The 24230-nt window shown below is 43.9% G+C and overlaps 1 protein-coding gene across 1 annotated transcript in view; it reads right to left on the bottom strand.

The window, feature by feature from the left end:
* LOC124622851 (leucine-rich repeat-containing G-protein coupled receptor 4-like) overlaps positions 1-24230 on the bottom strand; it is a 414664-nt gene that overhangs the window by 128037 nt on the left and 262397 nt on the right. Inside the window, exon 3 of the mRNA XM_047148643.1 lies at positions 21488-21559. Within this exon, the coding sequence (XP_047004599.1) occupies positions 21488-21559 (72 nt within the window). The remainder of the gene's footprint in view (positions 1-21487; positions 21560-24230) is intronic.

Here is a 24230-nt window from a genome sequence, read left to right as displayed (position 1 = left end):
TACTTTTACAAATAAATTCATAAAACTTTGTCAGCATGACCAGGAAGGATTCAGAATTCACACTCATAGAAGTGTAAATTCGAAAACATAACGAAGTAATTTTTTTTACACATGAATTTTCATCATTTTTTTCACTTACTAATGGTACCGTGGTCTAGGGGTTCAGTCTGCTTTCGGCTGCGGTGGGGCGAGGACGTCCGCTGCGCCTCGCCGTGCGCGACCGTGAGCGCTTGCTTGTGTTTACCTTCTCGCGGCGCGAGTTGTATTTGTTCCAAGTTCAGTGCGATTATGGCACACACATGGCGCCACGATACGATCAAAATTACTTTCCAACCAGATCACGCGCGTCCTCGAGCCTATGAAATAGAACAGTTCATACGCGACGATCTACGTTTAGATCCGGCGACTGTCGTCGGAATACATTTTTCTATAACGGCGAGCGTGGTTTATGTTAAAATGACCAGTGCAGAGGTCTGCGCGACAGTGGTTTCTAAATACTCGAACTCTCTCCGATTCAAACATGCTGACGGGCATATCGGTGCAGTGACGGTGGATCATGCAGGCATGGGCCTAAGGACTGTAAGAGTTTTTGAGCTCCCCTTCGAGGTCCCAGAGGAAGTTGTCAAGGACGCCTTCCGACCATATGGCAATGTTATCAGCCACGTTGCAGAAAAGTGGCAAACTTTCTCGACGTATAAGGTCTACAATGGTGTGCGCCAAATTAAACTTGAGCTCAAGAAACATGTGCCGTCCTATTTGAACATCGGTGGCTGCCGTGCAATCATCATGTACGACGGTCAACCGCGTACCTGTTCCGGATGTGGGCAGGAAGGCCATGTTCGATCGAGCTGCTTACAACGTAGAATTACGCAGATACCAGTGGGAGACTCCGCTTCCCCGACGGGGACGACAATCCTGCCCCTCACGTACGCTCAGACGACGATGCGCACCATAGTTGAGGACGAAACGGGCGATCAGACACATCCATCGACGCCGGAAGTACCACGGGAGGAAGAGGAAGGACCCTCGGTGCCAACCCATATGTCGCCCCCTCCACAGCAACAACAGCAGCAACAGTCCCACGGACTCCAGACGCAACATAACATTCAGAACGCGATGGACGTGGACGCGAACATTGTCCCGACCGCGGCTTTCCTAGCGGAAGGTGATACGACGCTGGATTGCCTCCCACATTCGGATACGGATGTCCACGTTCGAAAGCAACGTTCGCCCCGACGACGCAAGCGACGTCGGCGGACCCCGTCTGACGATTGCCTCCTACACACGGCCGGTCAAGAAGGTGACATCTCATCAGACAGCATGGATGCTGCGCCTGCTGAGGATCTAAGTGGTGTAGACGGTTCACTTGCCCATACTACGAGTGCCCAGTTACTTCTTGCACCACAAACGCGGCAGGTCGCGTCGATGGATGGCGATCCGTCTACCTCTACCAAAGACGACGTACGTGAGAGAGATTTAGGTGCCGATCAGCCACACAGCATCGTGTTGCACCCACTGTGGTCGGACGATGTTGAGGAACTTCCTGACGAGGGCACGGGTGACAGGGGAGGGGGCGGCATTGGGGATGCCACTACTAGCGTGAAAGACTCATAATTTGTAACGGGTTTGGTGGGTCCGGCATCTCTTGCGGTTAGCTTTTATTGCCATGGCGTCTACCCTAGGTGAAGAGGCTAGGCAGCACACCTTTCGCCTTGCCACAATCAATATCAACGCGATAAGGGCACCACACAAACTGACAATGCTACATCGCATGCTTGATGCGGCGGACATCGACGTGGCCCTCTTACAGGAAGTATGTGTCGCTAGTTTCCCTGACTTCTACGGATATACCGCCCACATCTCCCACGCCTCTTCTACCGATTGTGGTGTGGCTGTTCTGCTACGGGACGGTTTGGCGGCTACGGACGTACTGTACCTACCGAGTGCAAGAGCCATGGCAGTAACTGTCAACGGTGTACGACTCATCAATGTATATGCCCCTTCAGGATCAGGGAGACGGAGAGATCGGGCCCGCTTTTTTTCGGAAGATATTACGCGTCTATTTATGGGCCACATAGACGATATGGTGATCGGAGGAGATTTTAACTGTACATTATCTCCATCTGATCAGCAGCCACATCACGTCCCGTGTGCGGAATTGGAAATGCTAGTGCGTGACCTCCACCTGATTGACACGTGGCGCCACATCCATGGCCCAGCTCCTGGTTACACCCATTATACAAGCCATTCATCAAGTCGGTTGGACAGGATTTACGTCACAAGCACCCTTTCGACGGCGACGAGAGGAGCAGAGCTCTGGCCCGCTGCATTCACCGACCACACAGCCTATATTTGCACCATTGCCCTCAAACCTGCACGTGTGTGGCGCAGTAGGCCTCCCTGGAAACTGAACGTCGCCCATCTGGACGAGCCGGCATGTAAAGGTGCTGTCGAAGAGTCGTGGAACGCGTCCTTACGGCGTCGTGGTCGGTACCGATCGACCCTCAGTTGGTGGATTGAGTGTGCGAAGCCTGCTCTTAGACGCACCTTCATGGCTTACGGCCGGGAAGCAGCGGCATGGAGGAGGAGCACGGAAAACTTTTATTACACCGTCCTACGGGAATGTCTTGCTATGGAGCCCTCACCTGACAGGCAGATCACAGTCAATCGCGCGAAAGCGCAGCTCGTCTCCTTAGCACGCCATCATTTACAAGGCGCTGTTATACGGTCGCGTGCTCCAGACATGATACAATCAGAAAGGCCATCTATGCACCACGTGCTCATAGAACGCAGGAGGCGCCGTAGGGCACTGGTAACCGACATGATAACCGACGACGGTCGACATGTGGTAGAACAAGCAGATATAGCAGAAGCCTTCTATGGGCATTACGCTCAACTTTATTCAGCAGTGCTCCCTGATATGGCGACGGTAGACACCGTTTCAGCACATGTCCACGGTACAGTTCCACCAGACATGGTACCGACTTTACTGGGAGAAGTGACAGAAGAGGAAGTGCTCCACGCCATTGGTAAAGGTGCTCCCCATAAATCACCAGGAATCGATGGGTTACCATTAGAGTTCTATCGAGCCTTTAAACAACTGTTGCTACCGTGTTTGATTGAAATTTGCCAGGAATTGATGTCCCCGGGTATAACATTGCCTGCACCATTCTTGGAAGGTCTGATTGTCCCCATCCATAAGCCGAAGGGACGGAATCATGTCCGCGACTATCGTCCCTTGACGTTATTGAACAGCGACTTCAAGATCTTTTCGAGGCTGCTATCAGAACGTATTCGCGGCACACTATTGCACGTCTTGTCCGGCGATCAGACGTCCTTGGGGGGACCCAACAACATCAGAACTGCGTTATGTCGTTACAGAGATCTCATCTCCCTTGCACGGGTGAGACGTTTGCCGGCAGCCCTCGTGTCTATCGACTTTAGCCAGGCTTTTGACCGTGTGGGCCACACTTTCCTCACGGCCGTTCTACGGCGCATGGAATACCCCGACCCCTTTATCACAGTGTTGACACGCCTACTACATGGTGCAACTTCTCGAGTTCTTGTCAATGGAAGACTGACGGCACCCATGCCGATCCGCCGATCAGTACGACAGGGATGTCCATTATCAACATTGTTATTTGCATTGGCCTTAGAACCCTTGTTGTGTGGTCTCCGAGACAGGCTCACTGGGATACAGTTCGGCGGCTCCATCTATCGCTGCACCGCATATGCGGATGATTTGATGATCGTCATACGAGGAGCTGACGATATGGCCGCAGCTTTGGACTGGATTGGAACCTACGGTACAGCTTCTGGTAGCCAAATCAACGTTGACAAGTCCGTCGCCTTGAGCATCGGGATTGGGCTACCGCAGGAACACATTGCCCCCTTACGCTTCAGTGATACTGTACGCTGCTTGGGCTTAGATTTCATGAACGACATGCGACGCGCGACGACGCTCAATTATCGACGCCTTCTTAACCAAATTAGGGCCGGAATTGCAAATCAGCGGTTGCGATCCCTCAACATCGTTCAGCGGGCGTATTATGCCAATGTATACCTTGCGTCCCGCATACCGCATGTCGCCCAAACGCTACCCATTCCGAAGCCCTTGGCTCGTAGCATTATGGCAGCGCTGGGATACTTCGTCACCACTGGTATGTTACTGAAGATCAGATACGTATCTCTTACCCTCCCCAAGGACAAAGGTGGTCTCGGCCTAGTTAACGTCCATGATAGGGCCATTGCCCTCTATGTCAGCTCACATTTATGTCTGCTGCGCCGTTGTCCTACGAGCCTCACGAGTCTGCTTCTGACGGCGCTACGTCCTGCTTCACTAAGAGCGCCGGTGCCACTACAGGACATCCCGGCGCCCCTCTTTTATATAGGACGTTTCTATTTAGAACAAAGTTATTGCAGTGTAGCGCTCACGACACCACAAATGGCCACAACTCGACGCCTATATCATGACATGCTGCAACGCCGCCCCCTAAATGTGGTCGAACTAAAATATCCTGACGTACGGTGGCGCGTGGTGTGGAAGACTGTACACGATGCCATGCTTGATTCCGATGTTGTTTCTCAATGGTACGTCGTCGTTAATGGGAAGCTCGTGACGCAAGAACGTCTCTACAATATCCACATGACAGAATCTCCCAATTGTGTGGGTTGTAATACAGTAGATTCTGACGAGCACCGCCTCAGCTGTGGAGAGGCGGAACCGGTTTGGCACCTAGTGCGGCAGATGCTGGCTTATCTCTTGCGAGTTAGGCCGGAGCATATATCTGCACGCACGTTATTGTTTCCGGATGAGACATTTTACCCCAAGACTCGAACCAACTCCGTCACCTGGATACGTGGACATGCCGTCCATTACCTCTGTCGTGACGGACACAAGGATTTCCTTGACTTCTGGCTCTATTTGCAAGAAAGACATCATGCTATTTCCGGGCATACCAGATATCGACAGTGCTTCGCAAACTACCTATGGAGTGCCTTTCACAGCCCGCCGTGTAGCTGGAATGTTCCAGGCAGTGGCAGATGAGGTCAGAACGAACTGCAAACGACCATATATTGAACAATCTTATCAGTGGGCGCAGTCGCTGGGAAGCCTCACTACGACGTGGTAGCTTTCTTTTCATGCTATTTATGTCTCATATCTTCGATGGCGTCTTCATTCTGTTTTAGTTTTCCAGGCTTGGTTAACTGTGACTGTTCGCACATTGTAAAAAAAAAAAAAAAACGTGGGTAGGAGACCTGCTTTCAAATCCAAATAAATACACAAGAACAAAATAAGAACCAAATTAACAACAAATAAAATTTAATAAAGTATTATACCCTTTCCTTTCTTCTTTTATTTTATTTTATTTTATACAAAGTTCAGAGGCATATTTAATTTTTGTTCGTTGGCGGAACCTGAAGTGGCGGCGAATGGCCGTCCTAATTAGCTTCAGGATGAAAGTGGCGGTGGCACTAGCTTTGTTTTTGTTTTTAGGCTAGATAGGTTTTTGGGGGTAGTATGGGTGATAGGGGCCAACGCCTGAAGTGAAAGAGGTAATTTTCTTACTTTAAAAAAAAAAAAATGTCCTTGGTTCTAGTCTTTCTTCGAGTGAGAAGTTTAAAAAAAAAAAAAAAAAAAAAAAAAAAAAAAAAAAAAAAAAAAAAAAAGAAGGTTGCCGGATCGAGTCTCGCACCATGCAACTTTTTTTTTTTAGTATTTGTTTTTTGTAAATCAGATATATATATATATAAAAAAAAAAAAAAAAAAAAAAAAAAAAAAAAAAAAAAAAAAAAAAAAGGGGTAGCGTCGTTGATTCATAATCAAAACGTATTCGGTCCCGGGTTCGATCCCCGCCACTGCCTAAATTTTGATAAATAATCAGCGTTGGCAGCCGAAGACTTCCGGCATAAGAAGTCAGCCTCATTCTGCCAACGGCCTTATCAAAGAGGCCGACGAGCGGATAGAGGTTCAGGGCACTCTCTTGTCCTAGGGGTGGGAAATTGCCCCTAAAGGCGGAAGAACCAGCAATGATCAACGACATGAGGATGCAGAAGGCAATGGAAACCACTGCATTAAAGACACGTAACGTGTATCCACAGGACATGTGGTTTGTAATTGAAGAAGTGTCATGATGATCTCTCCATTGGCAAAAGATTCCGGAATAGTCCCCCATTCGGATCTCCGGGAGGGGAGTGCCAAGGGGGAGGTTACCATGAGAAAAAGATTGAATAATCTACGAAAGGATAACGTTCTACGAGTCGGGGCGTGGAATGTGAGAAGCTTGAACGTGGTAGGGTAACTAGAAAATCTGAAAAGGGAAATGCAAAGGCTCAATCTAGATATAGTAGGGGTCAGTGAAGTGAAGTGGAAGGAAGACAAGGATTTCTGGTCAGATGAGTATCGGGTAATATCAACAGCAGCAGAAAATGGTATAACAGGTGTAGGATTCGTTATGAATAGGAAGGTAGGGCAGAGGGTGTGTTACTGTGAACAGTTCAGTGACCGGGTTGTTCTAATCAGAATCGACAGCAGACCAACACTGACAACGATAGTTCAGGTATACATGCCGACGTCGCAAGCTGAAGATGAACAGATAGAGAAAGTGTATGAGGATATTGAAAGGGTAATGCAGTATGTAAAGGGGGACGAAAATCTAATAGTCATGGGCGACTGGAATGCAGTTGTAGGGGAAGGAGTAGAAGAAAAGGTTACAGGAGAATATGGGCTTGGGACTAGGAATGAAAGAAGAGAAAGACTAATTGAGTTCTGTAACAAGTTTCAGCTAGTAATAGCGAATACCCTGTTCAAGAATCACAAGAGGAGGAGGTATACTTGGAAAAGGCCGGGAGATACGGGAAGATTTCAATTAGATTACATCATGGTCAGACAGAGATTCCGAAATCAGATACTGGATTGTAAGGCGTACCCAGGAGCAGATATAGACTCAGATCACAATATAGTAGTGATGAAGAGTAGGCTGAAGTTCAAGACATTAGTCAGGAAGAATCAATACGCAAAGAAGTGGGATACGGAAGTACTAAGGAATGACGAGATACGTTTGAAGTTCTCTAACGCTATAGATACAGCAATAAGGAATAGCGCAGTAGGCAGTACAGTTGAAGAGGAATGGACATCTCTAAAAAGGGCCATCACAGAAGTTGGGAAGGAAAACATAGGTACAAAGAAGGTAGCTGCGAAGAAACCATGGGTAACAGAAGAAATACTTCAGTTGATTGATGAAAGGAGGAAATACAAACATATTCCGGGAAAATCAGGAATACAGAAATACAAGTCGCTGAGGAATGAAGTAAATAGGAAGTGCAGGGAAGCTAAGACGAAATGGCTGCAGGAAAATTGTGAAGACATCGAAAAAGATATGATTGTCGGAAGGACAGACTCAGCATACACGAAACTCAAAACAACCTTTGGTGACATTAAAAGAAACGGTGGTAACATTAAGAGTGCAACGGGAATTCCACTGTTAAATGCAGAGGAGAGAGCAGATAGGTGGAAAGAATACATTGAAAGCCTCTATGAGGGCGAAGATTTGTCTGATGTGATAGAAGAAGAAACAGGAGTCGATTTAGAAGAGACAGGGGATCCAGTATTAGAAACGGAATTTAAAAGAGCTTTGGAGGACTTACGGTCAAATAAGGCACAAGGGATAGATAACATTCCATCAGAATTTCTAAAATCATTGGGGGAAGTGGCAACAAAACGACTATTCACGTTGGTGTGTAGAATATTTGAGTGTGGCGATATACCATCTGACTTTCGGAAAAGCATCATCCACACAATTCCGAAGACGGCAAGAGCTGACAAGTGCGAGAATTATCGCACAATCAGCTTAACAGCTCATGCATCGAAGCTGCTTACAAGAATAATATACAGAAGAATGGAATAGAAAATTGAGAATGCGCTAGGTGACGATCAGTTTGGCTTTAGGAAAAGTAAAGGGACGAGAGAGGCAATTCTGCCGTTACGGCTAATAATGGAAGCAAGGCTAAAGAAAAATCAAGACACTTTCATAGGATTTGTCGACCTGGAAAAACCGTTCGACAATATAAAATGGTGCAAGCTGTTCGAGATTCTGAAAAAAGTAGGGGTAAGCTATAGGGAGAGACGGGTCATATACAATATGTACAACAACCAAGAGGGAATAATAAGAGTGGACGATCAAGAACGAAGTGCTGGTATTAAGAAGGGTGTAAGACAAGGCTGTAGCCTTTCGCCCCTACTCTTCAATCTGTACATCGAGGAAGCAATGATGGAAATAAAAGAAAGGTTCAGGAGTGGAATTAAAACACAAGGTGAAAGGATATCAATGATACGATTCGCTGATGTCATTGCTATCCTGAGTGAAAGTGAAGAAGAATTAAATGATCTGCTGAGCGGAATGAACAGTCTAATGAGTACACAGTATGGTTTGAGAGTAAATCGGAGGAAGACGAAGGTAATGAGAAGTAGTAGAAATGAGAACAGCGAGAAACTTAACATCAGGTTGATGGTCACGAAGTCAATGAAGTTAAGGAATTCTGCTACCTAGGCAGTAAAATAACCAATGACGGACGGAGCAAGGAGGACATCAAAAGCAGACTCGCTATGGCAAAAAAGGCATTTCTGGCCAAGAGAAGTCTATTAATATCAAATACCGGCCTTAATTTGAGGAAGAAATTTCTGAGGATGTACGTCTGGAGTACAGCATTGTATGGTAGTGAAACATGGACTGTGGGAAAACCGGAACAGAAGAGAATCGAAGCATTTGAGATGTGGTGCTACAGACGAATGTTGAAAATTAGGTGGACTGATAAGGTAAGGAATGAGGAGGTTCTACGCAGAATCGGAGAGGAAAGGAATATGTGGAAAACACTGATAAGGAGGAGGGACAGGATGATAGGACATCTGCTAAGACATGAGGGAATGACTTCCATGGTACTAGAGGGAGCTGGAGAGGGCAAAAACTGCAGAGGAAGACAGAGATTGAAATACGTCAAGCAAATAATTGAGGACGTATGCAATTGCTACTCTGAGATGAAGAGGTTAGCACAGGAAAGGAATTCGTGGCGGGCCACATCAAACCAGTCAGTAGACTGATGACTGATGACAAAAAAAAATGGCAGTATTTGTTACTATAGGTGCACTTTTCTTCATAAGTAAGAGAGATGCTTCGATGAATTTTGCACAGCATACAAACCATACTGAAAGGTGTATGAAACTATAGAATTTTCCAAATCTATTAAAAATTGTGGTAAAAATTGAGGTAATTAACTATAAAATTTGTGTTTTTTCTAAACATGAAGTTTAAAATACAACAGCTCATTCGTTTTTCAAAAATTAAATAAATTCTAGTGTTTCATACACCTGTAAGTATGGTATGTATGCTGTTCAAAATTCATCGAAGAATCTCTCTAATTTATAAAGAAAAGTGTACCTATAGCAACAAATGCAGTCATTAGTAAGTGAAAAAATGATGAAATTTCACACGTAAAAAAAAAAAAAAATTACTTCGTTTATTTTCGAACTTCCACTGCAATGAGTGTGAATCCTGAATCCTTCCTGATGATGCTGAAAAAGTTTATGAATTTATTTGTAAAAGTAGAGACACTGGAAATTAAAATATCCTGTGATGCTTCTCCTGCTCCAAGTCGGCCCGTTTGACGTCCTACCCCCATTTAGTAATTCTGCAAGCGCCTCGGCTGTTCTCAGGAAGCCCTTCTTTGACTTCAGTCTTAGTAGTGCTGGCTTGTGAAAGAAAATGAGGTGAGCTGCATATGTTGTGGCCTGGCCGCTGAAAACCTTCGTATGTCTGGGGGGGGGGGGGAGGGGGGGCTATTACAGCAAGGCAGCACAGGTTCTCCGTAAGTGTAGGGCGGAGACGGCCTGTGTCGGTACGACATGATTCATAAAGAGCTGCATCCACAATACCAGAGTGGCAAATCTGATACCACACAGGGCAGGCATATTCTCTCACAGAATATCACAAGGCTAGTGCGGATGCTTTTACTGTCACTGGCTGTGATCCCCAAGTTGTTTCTGCGATCTTCCGTACCACACTATTTCATGCATTCACTTTCTGCTTGGTATGTTTGCAACGTTTCTTAAAGATGAGCGCTCGATCCAAAGAAACCCCAAGATATTGAGGGACTGTGCAGTGTTCCAGCAGAGTTACTCCACAGATAATTTGCAGGCTTCTAGTAGCCTCCTTGTTCTTCAGGTGGAATACACACGTCTGCGTTTGAGAAGGATTTGGCTTCAGCTGAATCGTTTTACAGCAGGTGGACAGTAAGTCTAGGGATTTTGACAGCTTTCGCTCGATTCTTTCAAAGTCTTTTCTCTGAGCAGTAACGGCGTGATCATATGCGTAAATCATTCTGGCATCCTAGAAGATTTTGAAGTAATAGTTCGTCTTAATAACTTGTTGCATGCACCAATCTATTTATTAACAAATTAGAATATTGAAATCAGAACTGATGCAACACGAACGACGGATTGGTCTACGTTTGTGTTAAATGCTTCGTCATAGCTGATATAAAATTTATTGTATTTGCCATGGTCTGTGTGAAATTGTATTTAGAAACGATGTAACAGCTGTTAAAGGTTAGTATTTGCCACACTCTGCTAAATGAAACTTATAATGCTTAGATGGATCGTAATGTAGGTAAATCTGTAAAGTTACTGAATGACAGTGTGAGAATAGCAGCACATAAAATGACCACATTCTATTGATGCTTTTGCGGTGGTGGGTACTATAAAAATCTACTATTATTTTCAGTTTCTTTCAGGTACATATTCTACCGTGGTCTCACACGTAAGACCCATGTAAACTGTTTACAATGCATCGTCTTGAAATCGGGAGTGTCGAGAACGTCAGAAATGCTATTTGTTTTCCGTAATAAACTAAATCTTCATTTTCCCAGGGTAAGTGTAAGAACACTCGACATCGGTAAAGGATAATAAAATGAATTGGATAACTTAAACAGTGACTTGTTCCTGACAGTCGATTCTTAGCAGGAAATGGTGATCGGACATAGATCTCAATATCATACCTTTAAAACATGAGTGCACTGGTTTAAATAACGTAGCAACACCGGTGTATGTTACGTAATGGATTCAGTAACAAAAAGTAAGAAAATTCTGTCTCTCGATAGCAAAAATCGTAGTCACAGTAATGGTGGAACCCGAAATATTCGAAGTACCTCGAAGAGAACATTAAAGATCCAGAAATTTCAATTCTCTGTGCAATCCTGCCGCCTGGCTGTTAAAGGTGCAGGGGCAGTGTAAAATTAAATTCAATTAATAGCGTATACCATCGGTGTAAGAAGAAATGTGTCCGCAGTTTAACCGCGTACGTGTAGCGCGATGAGGGACGGTAATAAAGTGACGTCATTACTGCGAGGCAAGCGAAGGGGGAGCAGGTGGCCGACTCCAGAACTAATTACCGCTGCACGGATTTTAATTCCCAGCGCGAAAGTGATAAACGGCTCTCGTGAAGAGGCGAACGGAAGGGAATATCGCCGGTTATTTATGGCTGACTGTGGAATAACATTAACATTTCGTGTAGGAGTCTATAGGGCAGCACATAATTCATATGGTCAAGCGGTTGTATAGAAATCTGATCTCATAGGGCAAATATGTGTCGTGAGGCATCGTGCGGCAAACTACGTGACTAGAAGCTGGAACAATGAACACGCTAACTGAAAACATAATGGACAGATGTGCATGTGCAACTCCGTGATGATGATTTTTGTCTTTAGGGTGCGCTAAAGATGAGTCATTAACGCTTGTGCTGTTTTTCCTATGTGTGTGGAAATGTAGTGAGACGTGAAATTTTCATTAGTTGATGGAAACATACTTCTGAGGGGAATGGGGTCCTGTAGCAACCCAAGGAACTGAGCAGGCTGACACTGCTACAGGGAATGCTTGGTAGCAGCTAGTGTAACAAATAAACTGTAAAATTGGTCAATGACACTTTAATCCACGGCAGTATATGCAGAACGGAATAAACACAGTACTAAGAAAACCATATACACATTAAAAGTAAGTAATAACGGAAGGAAAAAGACATTTTGCCTCTACAGTAAGCTGAGTGGCGTATTATACACTTTTTTAGGTTTAGTCGCAATCACAGAATACGATTTCAAATAAGCATTGGTTATCTTCAGATTCATGCATTCGTTGACACATGTTCTGTACATCCCATCAGGAATGTGAAACTAATCCAGTTATACTTTAGCACGCAGAAACAGTCATTGATGGTTTATTCTGTAAAGTTCACTAACAACAAATTAAGTCCAATGCTAAATTACTCAAACTAGTAAACACTGTAAACTAGCTGTTGTCTGCAGCTGTGCTTACATGTCAGCACTTTTGTTATGATGAGTAATGTAATAACGTCAGTTGTCCTCACCTGTCTGCCTGTTCGGGTAAACATAGCTCATGATTCACGCCCCACTCTTGCCCCACCTATGCTGTCCCAACGCACGATGCGTAATCATGTGCAGCATCTCTGCCAAGTGCTGCGTACACTTGGGCATGGGCAGCAACATGCATCTATGTATAGTGCTATTGTAATACAGGGTGGCGCATGAAATGTGTTACCAATTGTTTCTTTCACAATTTACGACGCACATTAGATATCCCGCTGGGATCTCTACAACAGTACCAGCAGAGCTTGGAAAAACAAATGAGTTACGAAATGACGTGTAATTCACGATACTGCCGCTAGGAGACTAGTAAGCAGCAATGGCTGACAATGGAAGACTGACGACACAGCAACGATCGGCGATTGTGTTACTTTTTCATGAAACGAAAAGCCTTGTTGTGACTCAGAGGCGTTTTCGACAACAGTTTAATACATGTGGGTCCCTTGCAAGAAGACCATCCACAGGTTGTACGATAAATCTGTACAGGAAGGAACAGTACTGGAAGGGAAGCGACCTCGGCCTAAGCCTGTTTGTTCACCGGAAAATACTGAAGCGGTACAAGTTGCTGTACAGAGAAGTCCCGGGAAATCGTGTCGAAAGGCAGCAGTGCAACTGGGGATATCCAGATGCTCCGTTCAACGCATTCTTAAAAGTGACCTCCATATGTACCCGTAAAAGATGACCTGTGCACAGAAGCTCACTGAAGAACACAAGCAGCAGAGACTACTGTTTGCTCAGTGGGCAGAGGATAGGGAAGAAACTCACAACAACGTTTGGTTTCCAGACGAGGCGCATTTTCATTTAGGCTGTGTGGTTAACAAACAAAATGGACGCTTTTGGGCCACTGAAAACCCACAAGTGCTTCATGAACGACAACATTATGCTCCGAGGATTGCAGCGTGGGCAGCAATTCCCAGTCGCGGACTTATTGGACCCTTTTTCTTTGAAGAAACTGTGAACAGCTAGCGTCATTTGAGCATGCTTCGCAACAGCTTCATTCCACAGCTTCTTGCTACTGCCTTGCCCTTCAACACGCAGTGGTTCATGCAAGATGGGGCAAGGCCACATACTGCAAACACTGTGTTGGAGTCTTTACACGAGCATTTCGACATGCGGATCATTTCACTAAGGTTCCCAGGTCGCTTCAATGACGGACAAAATTGGCCCCACAATAGTCCAGACCTCAACCCATATGACTTTTTTCTTTGGGGGTACCTAAAGTAAAAAATTTTCCCGAAACGTCCACGTGATTTAATGGAGCTCAGAAGACTTATTATTCAAGATTGCAGTGAAATTAGGGAAGACATATGCCATAGGGTAATCACTAACTTGTGTTCGTTTGAAGGAAGTTAGGAAACGAAATGGTGGACATATTGAGCATGTGCTGAGTTAGAACAAATCTCCATGGACAGTTCTTCACCGTAGTATATGTTCCTTTAGATTGTATTGACAATAAAGTTTATATTCAAAAACAAAATGGTAACACATTTCGTGCGCCACCCTGTAGGTATACATTATACAATGCGTACATTATGCAGTAAATTGTATGGAAGTATGGATTCAATACACTGAAGATTGTTTAAGCATTGTATTCATTACTTTGAATCGTGTCACGTGGTACACATCAACAAACAGAAGTTCTTTTACGAATACGATAAATATCAAAAGTCAAAGAATAAATAGCTTTTTCAAAGAGTAAATATTTCCCCCTAATTCAAGTAATATTCCTCAAATCAATAAATATCTTGTACTACGTACTTGATAAAGTAATTTGTGTTGTTATTCTTGGTTAAAGCTATCTCCAAACAAAATTTCATCGAAATCGGCTCAGTAGGTACTCGTCAAAACGTAACAGACAGTGACTTTCACATTTATTTATGAGTGTGTGAGTGTGTATAAAATTTGCAATTGCGATATCCTTTTTTCCGTGATCCGGTTTTGATAAAATAAAACTCATACGGCGCCCAAAGCTATGTTCAAGCTACCTGTGAAAATCCCTTGAAAGAGATTAAAGTGTTCAAGCCGACAGACAGACACGAAAACTTTAAACCACGATATCTTTTTCTTTTCGTGATCAGATTGTGATGAAATAAAGCCCGTACGGTGACCCAAGGTATACTCAAGTTATCTACGACAAGAAAATCAAATGGCTCTGAGCACTATGGGACTCAACTGCTGTGGTCATCAGTCCCCTAGAACTTAGAACTACTTAAACCTAACTAACCTAACGACATCACACACAGCCATGCCCGAGGCAGGATTCGAACCTGCGACCATAGCAGTCGCACGGTTCCGGACTGCGCGCCTAGAACCGCGAGACCACCGCGGCCGGCTATCTACGACAACCCGATGAGAATCCGTCAAGTAGTTTTGAAGATTAGCAGCGTGTACAAACAGATAGACAAGGCGGTTTTAGTAAAAATTTAAATGATGCTATAATTTTTTTCCATTAACCGATTTTGATGAATTATAGCTTCAACGGTGCCCCGGACTATGTTCAAGCAACCTACGAAACCCTCACGAAAATTCGTCTGGTAGTTATGGAGAAGCGTGTTCAAATATAGAAACAGACAGACACGACAGTCTTAGAGATTTATTGTTAGCTATCCAAAGTATACATACATCTGGATGAATTTATAAATGAATGTTACGAGAAAAAGACCTAATTTGAAAAACCCACTGCTCTTCCTATTATACTACTGAGTTCCTATTTTTAGCGAATACGTTAAATAAAGCTTCTAGTAAAACCGAAGTAATATCTTGGGTTCCCCACCGAACTGTTCTAGGCCCTCAGCTGTTCTTAACGTATGTAAAAGATTTAGAAGACATCCTGAGCAATCCTCTTAGGTGGTTTTCAGATGGTACTGTTCTTTACTGTCTATTAGGATCATCAGAAGATCAGTACCAATTATAAAATGATTTAGACAAGACGTGCGAGAAGTGACTGTTGAGCTTAAACAACAAAAAGTTTGAGGTCCTCCAATTGAGTACTAAAAAAAATTCATAAAATTTCGATTACACAACGTATCACATAAATTTGAAGGTTGTCGATTCAACTAAATACTTAGGGGTTACAATTACGAATATCTTAAACTGGACCCGTCACGTAGGAAATGTTGCTGGGAAAATGAACCTAAAATTGCCTTTTATAGGAAGGACACTTAAAAATGCAACAAATATCCGGAAGACAGTGCCTACACTACACTCCTCAGTCCTATTCTGGAGTACTGCTACACACCATGGGGTTGTTAACACAGCGTTGATAGAGGACGTGGAAAAAGTTCACAGCAGGGCACCTCGTTTTGTACTCTCGCGAAATGAGGGACAAAGTCTCACGGACATGATAAGGTAACTGGGGTGAATATCATTGAAACAAAATCATTTTTCGTTGCGACGATATCTTTTCGCGAAATTTCTATTACCAAATTTTTCTTTTGGGTTTGGTTGTTTGGGGGAAAGAGACCAAACAGCGAGGTCATCGGTCTCATCTGATCAGGGAAGGAGGGGGAAGGAAGTCGGCCGTGCCCAGTCAAAGGAACCATCCCCGCATTTGCCTCCAAATTTTTTCCTCCGAATGTTAATATATTTTGTTGACTCGCATTTACATGTAATAAAATAAGAGAAATCAGAGCTCGTATGCAAAGCTTTTGGTGTTCATTTTTCCCTAGTGTTATTCGAAAGTGGAAAGGTTGAGAAACTGTAAGTCGTTCCATGAGTTCCTACCAAATGGTTCAAATGGTTCTGAGCACTATGCGACTTAACTTCTGAGGTCATCAGTCGCCTAGAACTTAGAACTAATTAAACCTAACTAACCTAAGGACGTCACACACATCCATGCCCGAGGCAGGATTCGAACCTGCGACCGTAGCGGTCGCTCGGCTCCAGACTGCAGCGCCCAGAACCGCACGGCCACTCCGGCCGGCAGTTCCTACCAAAGGAACTGTAGAGCAGTCATGTAGATGTGACTTTACAGATCGTAATCAGCTGTCTCTATACTGGCAAAGTCAGGAACCGTTTAATATCAATATTAGGGTTACGTGGAATTTATATTCCCGCGTCCAAGTATTCAGATAAATTGTGGAAGGGATAGCTAATGAGGTATTCCTCTAGTCTGTTTTAAAAATTTGGGGATTTTTTTTTACTTGATATTCAAAGCAACCTGTTACAGATATTTTCACCAGGATGTCCTATTGCACCCTGATTCCCAAAAAGGGATGCATAGTCTTGTTGTTGTTGTGGTCTTCAGTCCTGAGACTGGTTTGTTGCAGCTCCCCATACTACTCTATCCTGTGCAAACTGCTTCATCTCCCAGTACCTACTGCAACCTACAGCCTTCTGAATCTGCTTAGTGTATACATCTCTTGGTCTCACTCCACGATTTCTACCCTCCACGCTGCCCTCCAATACTAAATTGGTGATCCCTTGGTGCCTCAGAACAAGTCCTACTAACAGACCCCTTCTTCTCGTCAAGTTGTGCCACAAACTTTTCTTCTCCCCAATCCTGTTCAATACCTCTTAATTAGTTATGCGATCTACCCATCTAATCTTCAGCATTCTTGTGTAGTACCACATTTAGAAAGCCTCTATTCTCTTCTTGTCAAAACTATTTATCGTCCATGTTTCACTTCCATACATGGCTACACCCCATACAAATACTTTCAGAAACGACTTCCTGACGCTTAAATCTATACTCGATGTTAACAAATTTCTCTTCTTCAGAAACGCTTTCCTTGCCATTACCAGTCTACATTTTATATCCTCTCTACTTCCACCATCATCAGTTATTTTGCTCCCCAAATAACAAAACTCCTTTACTACTTTAAGTGTCTCATTTCCTAATCTAATTCCCTCAGCATCACCCGACTTAATTCGACTACATTCCATTATCCTCGTTTTGCTTTTGTTGATGTTCATCTTATATCCTCCGTTCAACTGCTCTTCCAAGTCCTTTGCTGCCTCTGACAGAATTACAATGTCATCGGCGAACCTCAAAGTTTTTATTTCTTCTCCATGGATTTTAATACCTACTCCGAATTTTTCTTTTGTTTCCTTTACTGCTTGCTCAATATACAGATTGAACAGCATCGGGGAGAGGCTACAACCCTGTCTCACACCCTTCCCGACCACTGCTTCCCTTTCATGTCGCTCGACTCTTATTACTGCCATCTGGTTTCTGTACAAATTGTAAATAGCCTTTCGCTCCCTGTATTTTACCCCTGCCACTTTCAGAATTTGAAAGAGAGTATTCCAGTCAACATTGTCAAAAGCTTTCTCTAAGTCTACAAATGTTAGAAACGTAGGTGTGCCTTTCCTTAATCTAGCTTCTAAGATAAGTCGTAGGGTCAGTATTGCCTCACGTGTTCCAATATTTCTACGAAATCCAAACTGATCTTCCCCGAGGTCGGTTTCTACTAGTTTTTCCATTCGTCTGTAAAGAATTCGCGTTAGTATTTTTCAGCCGTGACTATAAGGAAGTTACTTTTATTTACGTTACTGAGGTTATCGACTTTACACGATATTCTTATTGCAGGCTTCTGTTATTCTTACTGTAGGCTTAGGTTCAATAAATACTTTTTTCACCTTAATCGCAGTGAACTAGTGGTCTAATGCCATTGAAGAGAACTTAGCGAAAGCACGAAGGCGGGCTGAAACGTATTGCCTACGAATTTTTTATGTCAAAACTCTTAAAGCTTTTTAAATAAGACACACGCTATTAGCATTCTACGTCTTTATTCTTCATGTCTACATATTTATTTCTCATCATAGTCAACATGGCGACAAACCCATTTCTCCCAGCGACAGGTTATCTTGTTGATACTGTCACTGTGGAACGTTTTGCTTCATTGACGAAACCTCACCTCTGCCTCCACTGCTTCATCACTATCAAAGTGAAGTCCTCGATGGAGCACTCTAAGTTTTGTAAACAGATGAAAACCAGATGGGGCCAAGTCGGCACTGTACGGAGGATGATCGATGACAGTGGACCCAAGGCGTCGTACTGTTACAGATGTCGCAACGGTCGTGTATGTTCTGACATTGTCACGCTGTAGGGGCGCGTGCTCCATACGTGGACGAACTCTTCAAATTCGTCCTTTAAAATTTAGGAGGGTCCCACAGTATACTGCCGAGTTTATGGTTGTGCCTTTGGGCATGATCTCCAAGTATACATCACCTGCAAAATCCCAGAAAACAGTGAACATGACTTTGCCTGAAGATGGCATGGTCTTGGACTGTTCTAGCGTCGGTGACCCTTTGCGGAGGAACTCTGTTGATGATCTCTTGTTGTTTGAGGTCAAATGTAAACCCAAACTGTCACAATGATGTTAAGGACTTTATCACCCTCGCGTTCAAAACGCAAAAGAAATTGTTAAAAGATGTCGAATCTCCTCTGTTTCATAACAGTGGTGACCATTCGAGGCACCCATCATGCACACAGTTTTCTCTCCTTCTCCAATGATGGTCTGTACACACTCTCGTAATATGTCACACTTACCTGGGAGCTGTGTGCGTGTTAGCCGAAGATTTTCTCTGGTGAGTTCATCAAACCGAATCCGATGAGTCTCTTCTGTTGCCGTAAGCAGTGGTCCACTTCGAGCTCTGTGTCACAGGTTGATGTTAGCACCACCGTTGCCTTCATTATGAGAACGAACAACCCAACGTAGAGCATTACTGACGTCGATGACTTGTATGGATTTCAATTGGAGACACGTTTCCAGCTATTAGAAATCGATTACAGCTGGCAGTCTCTCACACACCGACATAGTCAAGTTACATCGCCATAATACACTTTAGAGTTCAGAGCCCTCTCGGGGCAGAGGGTTGCAACTTGAGTCAGCGATGCGGGAACGTCGATCGAGTAATATGCATGACATGTAATAGCTCAACTGATATAGAAAACAGAATAAAACATTCGGAGGCATTGCTGCGCGGAGTAGCCGCGCGGTTTGAGGCGTCATATCACGGACTGCGCGTCCCCTCCCGCCGGAGGTTCGAGTCCTCTCTCGGGCAAGGGTGCGTGTGTTGTTCTTAGCATTAGTTTAAGTAGTGTGTAAGTATAGTGACCGATGACCTAAGCAGTTTGGTTCCTTAGAAATTCACACACATTTGAACATTTTCGGAGGGACTGGGAGAGGGATTTCTAGGAAGAAATCTAGCAGAACCGAGTCTTTCAATCATCGTATCCTCATGCTGGTCCGATCTCAATTTATCATCCATTTTAAATTCAAACTTCGAAACTTATCCAGGCTATTTCGACTGATTTTCATTTATGGTACCTACAACTCATTTTTAATTCGTTGAAACTGCATAACGTCAGTTTTTCTAAGACTGAAGCTCAAGCTGTTAGCTGTGAAACTGTTGTAAGCCTATTCTGTACATTATTCTCCCGAATGTGTCTGCTTGCAGTGACTTTGGGCCGTTTAGGGCATGGGTGTGTGTGTTGTTCTTAGCATAAGTTACTTTAAGCAGTGTGTAAGTATAGGGACCGATGCCTAAGCAGTTTGGTTCCTTAGAAATTCAAACTCATTTGAACATTTTCGGAGGCATTGGGAGAGGGATTTCTGGGAAGCAATCTAGCAGAACCGAGGTGTTCGATCATCTTATCCCCATGATGGTACGATCTCAATTTATCACCCATTTTAAATTCAGATATGGAGGCTTATCCAGGCTATTTCGACTGATTTTCATTTATGGTATCTACAAGTCATTTCTAATTCGTTGAAACTGCATAACGTCAGTTTTTCTAAGACTGAAGCTCAAGCTGTTAGCTGTGAAACTGTTGTAAGCCTATTCTGTACATTATTCTCCCCGAATATCAGTGTCTTTGGGCCGTTTATCAGTATCCTTATGTCATCAGAAAACACTACAATTTTTGAAGAATTCTACAACGTCCCATTGAAGTCATTCGTGTTGACCAAGAACAGGTATAGCCCAAGCGCTGATCCTTGTGGCACACACTATTTAATGTTTCTTCTCTGCGAATTTAATCTTGTTGCATCACATCATTTGCTAAGATGGCTCCTTGTTTTCTGCAGTCAAAATACGACTCTGCCCTTGCAATGGGAATACCACTTTAGTTTCAATAGAATAAATTTTTGATCTGCGTACTGAAAGTTCACAGGAAATTTTATAGTTTAGTTCTACGATAAACGAGTTTCTGATATAAGATGCGTTCAAAAAGAAACGAGCCGGAGGAATAATTACAGAAACCAGTACCTGTATGTTAGATGTACTGACCCTCGCTGTAGAGACACTTGTTCCACTGAAAGGCTGTCTCATAAAATTCTCGGGGCTGCAATATTAACCAGTTCCGCTAGTACAGCTGGACATCGTCGTCCACACGAGTGCAGGAAAGGTTATGCTGACGTTCTTCTTTGACCAAGATGGCCTCCTCCTGATTCACTTCCTGCAGCACGCGACAGCAGTGAATGCCCAGTGTTACTCGCAGATCTTGACCACCCTTCGTGAAGCGATCAAATCAAAACGACCAGGCAATCTCACCCGTGGGGTCATTCTGCTCCAGGACAATGCAAAGCCTCATACTGCCAACACAGTCGCGGCACTCCTGCAGAAATGCAGACGGGAAATTCTCAGCCACCTTCCGGTCCTCTCTCCCAGTGATTACGCCATTTTTGGTCCCCTTAAAAAGGCTCTGAGGGGCAAACGATTCACCTCGGACGGCGACGTCCAGCTGTACGTGCGGAACTGGTTAACAACGCAGCCCCGGGAATTTTATGAGACAACCATTCACCGACTTGTGTCACAGTGGGACAAGTGTCTCAACAACCAGGGTCAGTACTTCTAACATACAGGTACTGGTTTCTGTAATTATGCCTCCGGCTCGTTTCTTTTTAAACGCCCTTTATACAACGTTTTCCCATCTCATTAAAGAAGCATTTTGGGGCGGCCGAAGTGAGCTGCGGTTAACAGGTTTCTCTCCAGAAGATGGTTCAATACATTTATTCGAATGTGATGATAATTTTGGAACCGAATACTTTATTAAAGCTGAGTACAATTACAAATAATGTTTGAGAACAGCGCTTGTTACGCGTTGGGTACTCACAGCCTTCTGATGCCTGGAGTGTAGTCGAAGGTGTCCGGTCTGATCGCCTCCAGGAAGTTGTCAGTCATTATCCTGCAACACAAAGAAACGCTTATGAGAAGTGCGCAGACTGAGTGATCACACATAGGTGAAAGAGAAAGTCTATATCCGCCAAATGCTGACTCCATATTTCCACTGCCTCATGACATGAAACCATGTGATCCCGCCGATGGCGATCAGTCCGTTTCTAGCGAGTTGGAGAAAGACCTGCAGAGTATCGATACTTGGTTTAGGGGTTGACAGTTGACCCGCGACGCAAACAAATGTGACATATTGCGTACGAATGGACAGAAAGACCCATTTTTGTATGATTACATGATTTCAAAACAATGACTGGAAGCCTAAGCATATACTAAATACGTAGAAGTACGTGAACAGAACGATTTGAATTGGAACGACCGCATAAAATTGATGACAGGTAAGGTCGAGACTGAGATTCACTGAAAGAATCCTCGGGAAATAAAGTCCATCCACAAAGGGGCCAGCTATCGAAACCTTGTTCGACCAATACTTGAATCTTGCTCGTCGGTATGGGATGCGTTGAAGATAGTATCAGTGGATGAAATAGAGGAAGTCCAGAGAAACGTAGTGCGTTTCATTACGGGATCATTTACTAAGATCGAAAGCGTCACGGAGATGGTCAGCCAACTCCATTGGCAGACACTGTAAGAGAGGCTTTGTGAATCACTGTGAGGTTTACCGTTAAAATTCCGAGACCTAAGGGTGGGTGAACTTATATACGGTTCAACAGGAGAAGATCAAATAAGAATATGTGATAAGCGATTTTCTTACATTTAAATACTGTAAGTGATTGATATGATTTCTCTTATCAACCCTCCATTCATACTGATGAATGCATTTTAATTTTCTTAGATCTTGGGCTTAATGCATATTCTAGCATTGCTTTATGATTGCAATAAAAATAACACGACACATCATTCTGGATGGCAAGAATCGTCACATGCAAAGCTTCGAGCATACTCATAGAGGGTGTTAACAGAATCATTATGGTTCTCAAAAAAGAGGATCCGGAAATCGGATCTCTCAAAACGTTATTTTAACGAACTATAATGTGCACCACCAACCTTTTATTACGTGTTGTATTAATTAAGTTAAATATTATTTATGAGTTCACTATTTGTTACAAAATATAAATTATAGTAAATTTAAACTACATGATACCGAAAAGTAAGGCCAAAAATCTTAAATGTTTTAGCTTACAGTTTACATAGGGTGATTCAAAAGTAACTGTACATACATTGTGGTTGTAATGTACGCAACGAAATAAGAGTAAAACGTTAAATAAAGATTTGTCTGAAACTGCTTTATTTCCGAGTTAAGATGCGTAACGTTATTTGAGGCAGGCGTTACGTCATATTCCAGTACGGGCTTTCGGCGTGTCATGTTCGCATGCATATCGAATGATTTTTCTTTATACACCTCTCTTCACTGCTCAGTTGATTCTGGCACGAAATACCTTTCTTTACCTGATTTCGGTGTGGTCCGTTATACTCTATGGCGCTGTTGTATTTTAGCGACACCAGACGTACAACATACATTCATTCAATCTGTAGTTCATTGACTACCGTGTACGGTGCAATGGCGTACTCAGACGATGAATTCTCAAATACGCGCATTCTTTACGGCGCAATACACGAACAGCGAGACGACAGTATATGGAAATGTTTCCAAACAAAATAGAACCAAACCATCAGACTTTCATTCCGGTGAACAGACGTTTAAGTGAATATGGAATTCGTGGTGCGCCACGTTTAGCTCGTTCTCATTTGAATGAAGTGGGTGTTGAGAACGTCCTCGAAATGGTATTTGAAGATCCCGATCATAAGTACCCGCCATATAAGTGCCACTGTAGGTGTCCCTCAAAATAATGGTTCAAATGGCTCTGAGCACTATGGGACTCAACATCTGAGGTCATTAGTCCCCTCGAGCTTAGAACTAGTTAAACCTAACCAACCTAAGGACATCACAAACATCCATGCCCGAGGCAGGATTCGAACCTGCGACCGTAGCGGTCTTGCGGTTCCAGACTGCAGCGCCTTTAACCGCACGGCCACTTCGGCCGGAAGGTGTCCCTCAATCACCTGCTTCGGAGACAGCAATCCCATTCATTTCTTCTGCAGAAGGTACAGGAGCTGACAGCTATAGACCACCATAGACACAAGAAATTCTGTCAGTGGTTACTCGAGCGCCATGCTGCTGATCCACTGTTCAGTCGTCGGGTGCTGGTCACGAATGAGAGCCTCTTTAGTCGTGCGGTTGTCATGAACGCTCATAACATGCACGTCCTGGCGTATGAGAATCCTCGCGTAACTGCAGTTCGAGGATAGCAACGTCGTTTTGTAGTGAACAGTTGCCGTGGCGTGAACGATCAGTTACTCGGATCGCATGTCATTCCATAGAGCTTGACTGGCACAGTTTTTAGAACATGCACTGGGTGGCCTGCTTCATGATGTCCCACTCCTTTATGCACGAGGCTGCTCTGTACATATCAGTAGGGAGGCAAGAGAGTATCTCAGTGTTGCTCATATCCGCAAGTAGGTAAGTCGTGCAGGGCCTGTTGCGTGGCCCGTCAGATCGGATCTTAACACTCTGGACTTTTACCATTGGGGTCGTCTCAAGGAGCTCGTCTATGGTGGTGCAACTGAGACTGTAGCACAACTACAGCAGTGAAATGAAAATGGCC

The sequence above is a fragment of the Schistocerca americana genome, chromosome 7 (assembly GCF_021461395.2).
Source record: "Schistocerca americana isolate TAMUIC-IGC-003095 chromosome 7, iqSchAmer2.1, whole genome shotgun sequence".
Lineage (NCBI taxonomy): Eukaryota > Metazoa > Arthropoda > Insecta > Orthoptera > Acrididae > Schistocerca > Schistocerca americana.
This window is presented reverse-complemented; position numbering and strand designations above follow the sequence as displayed.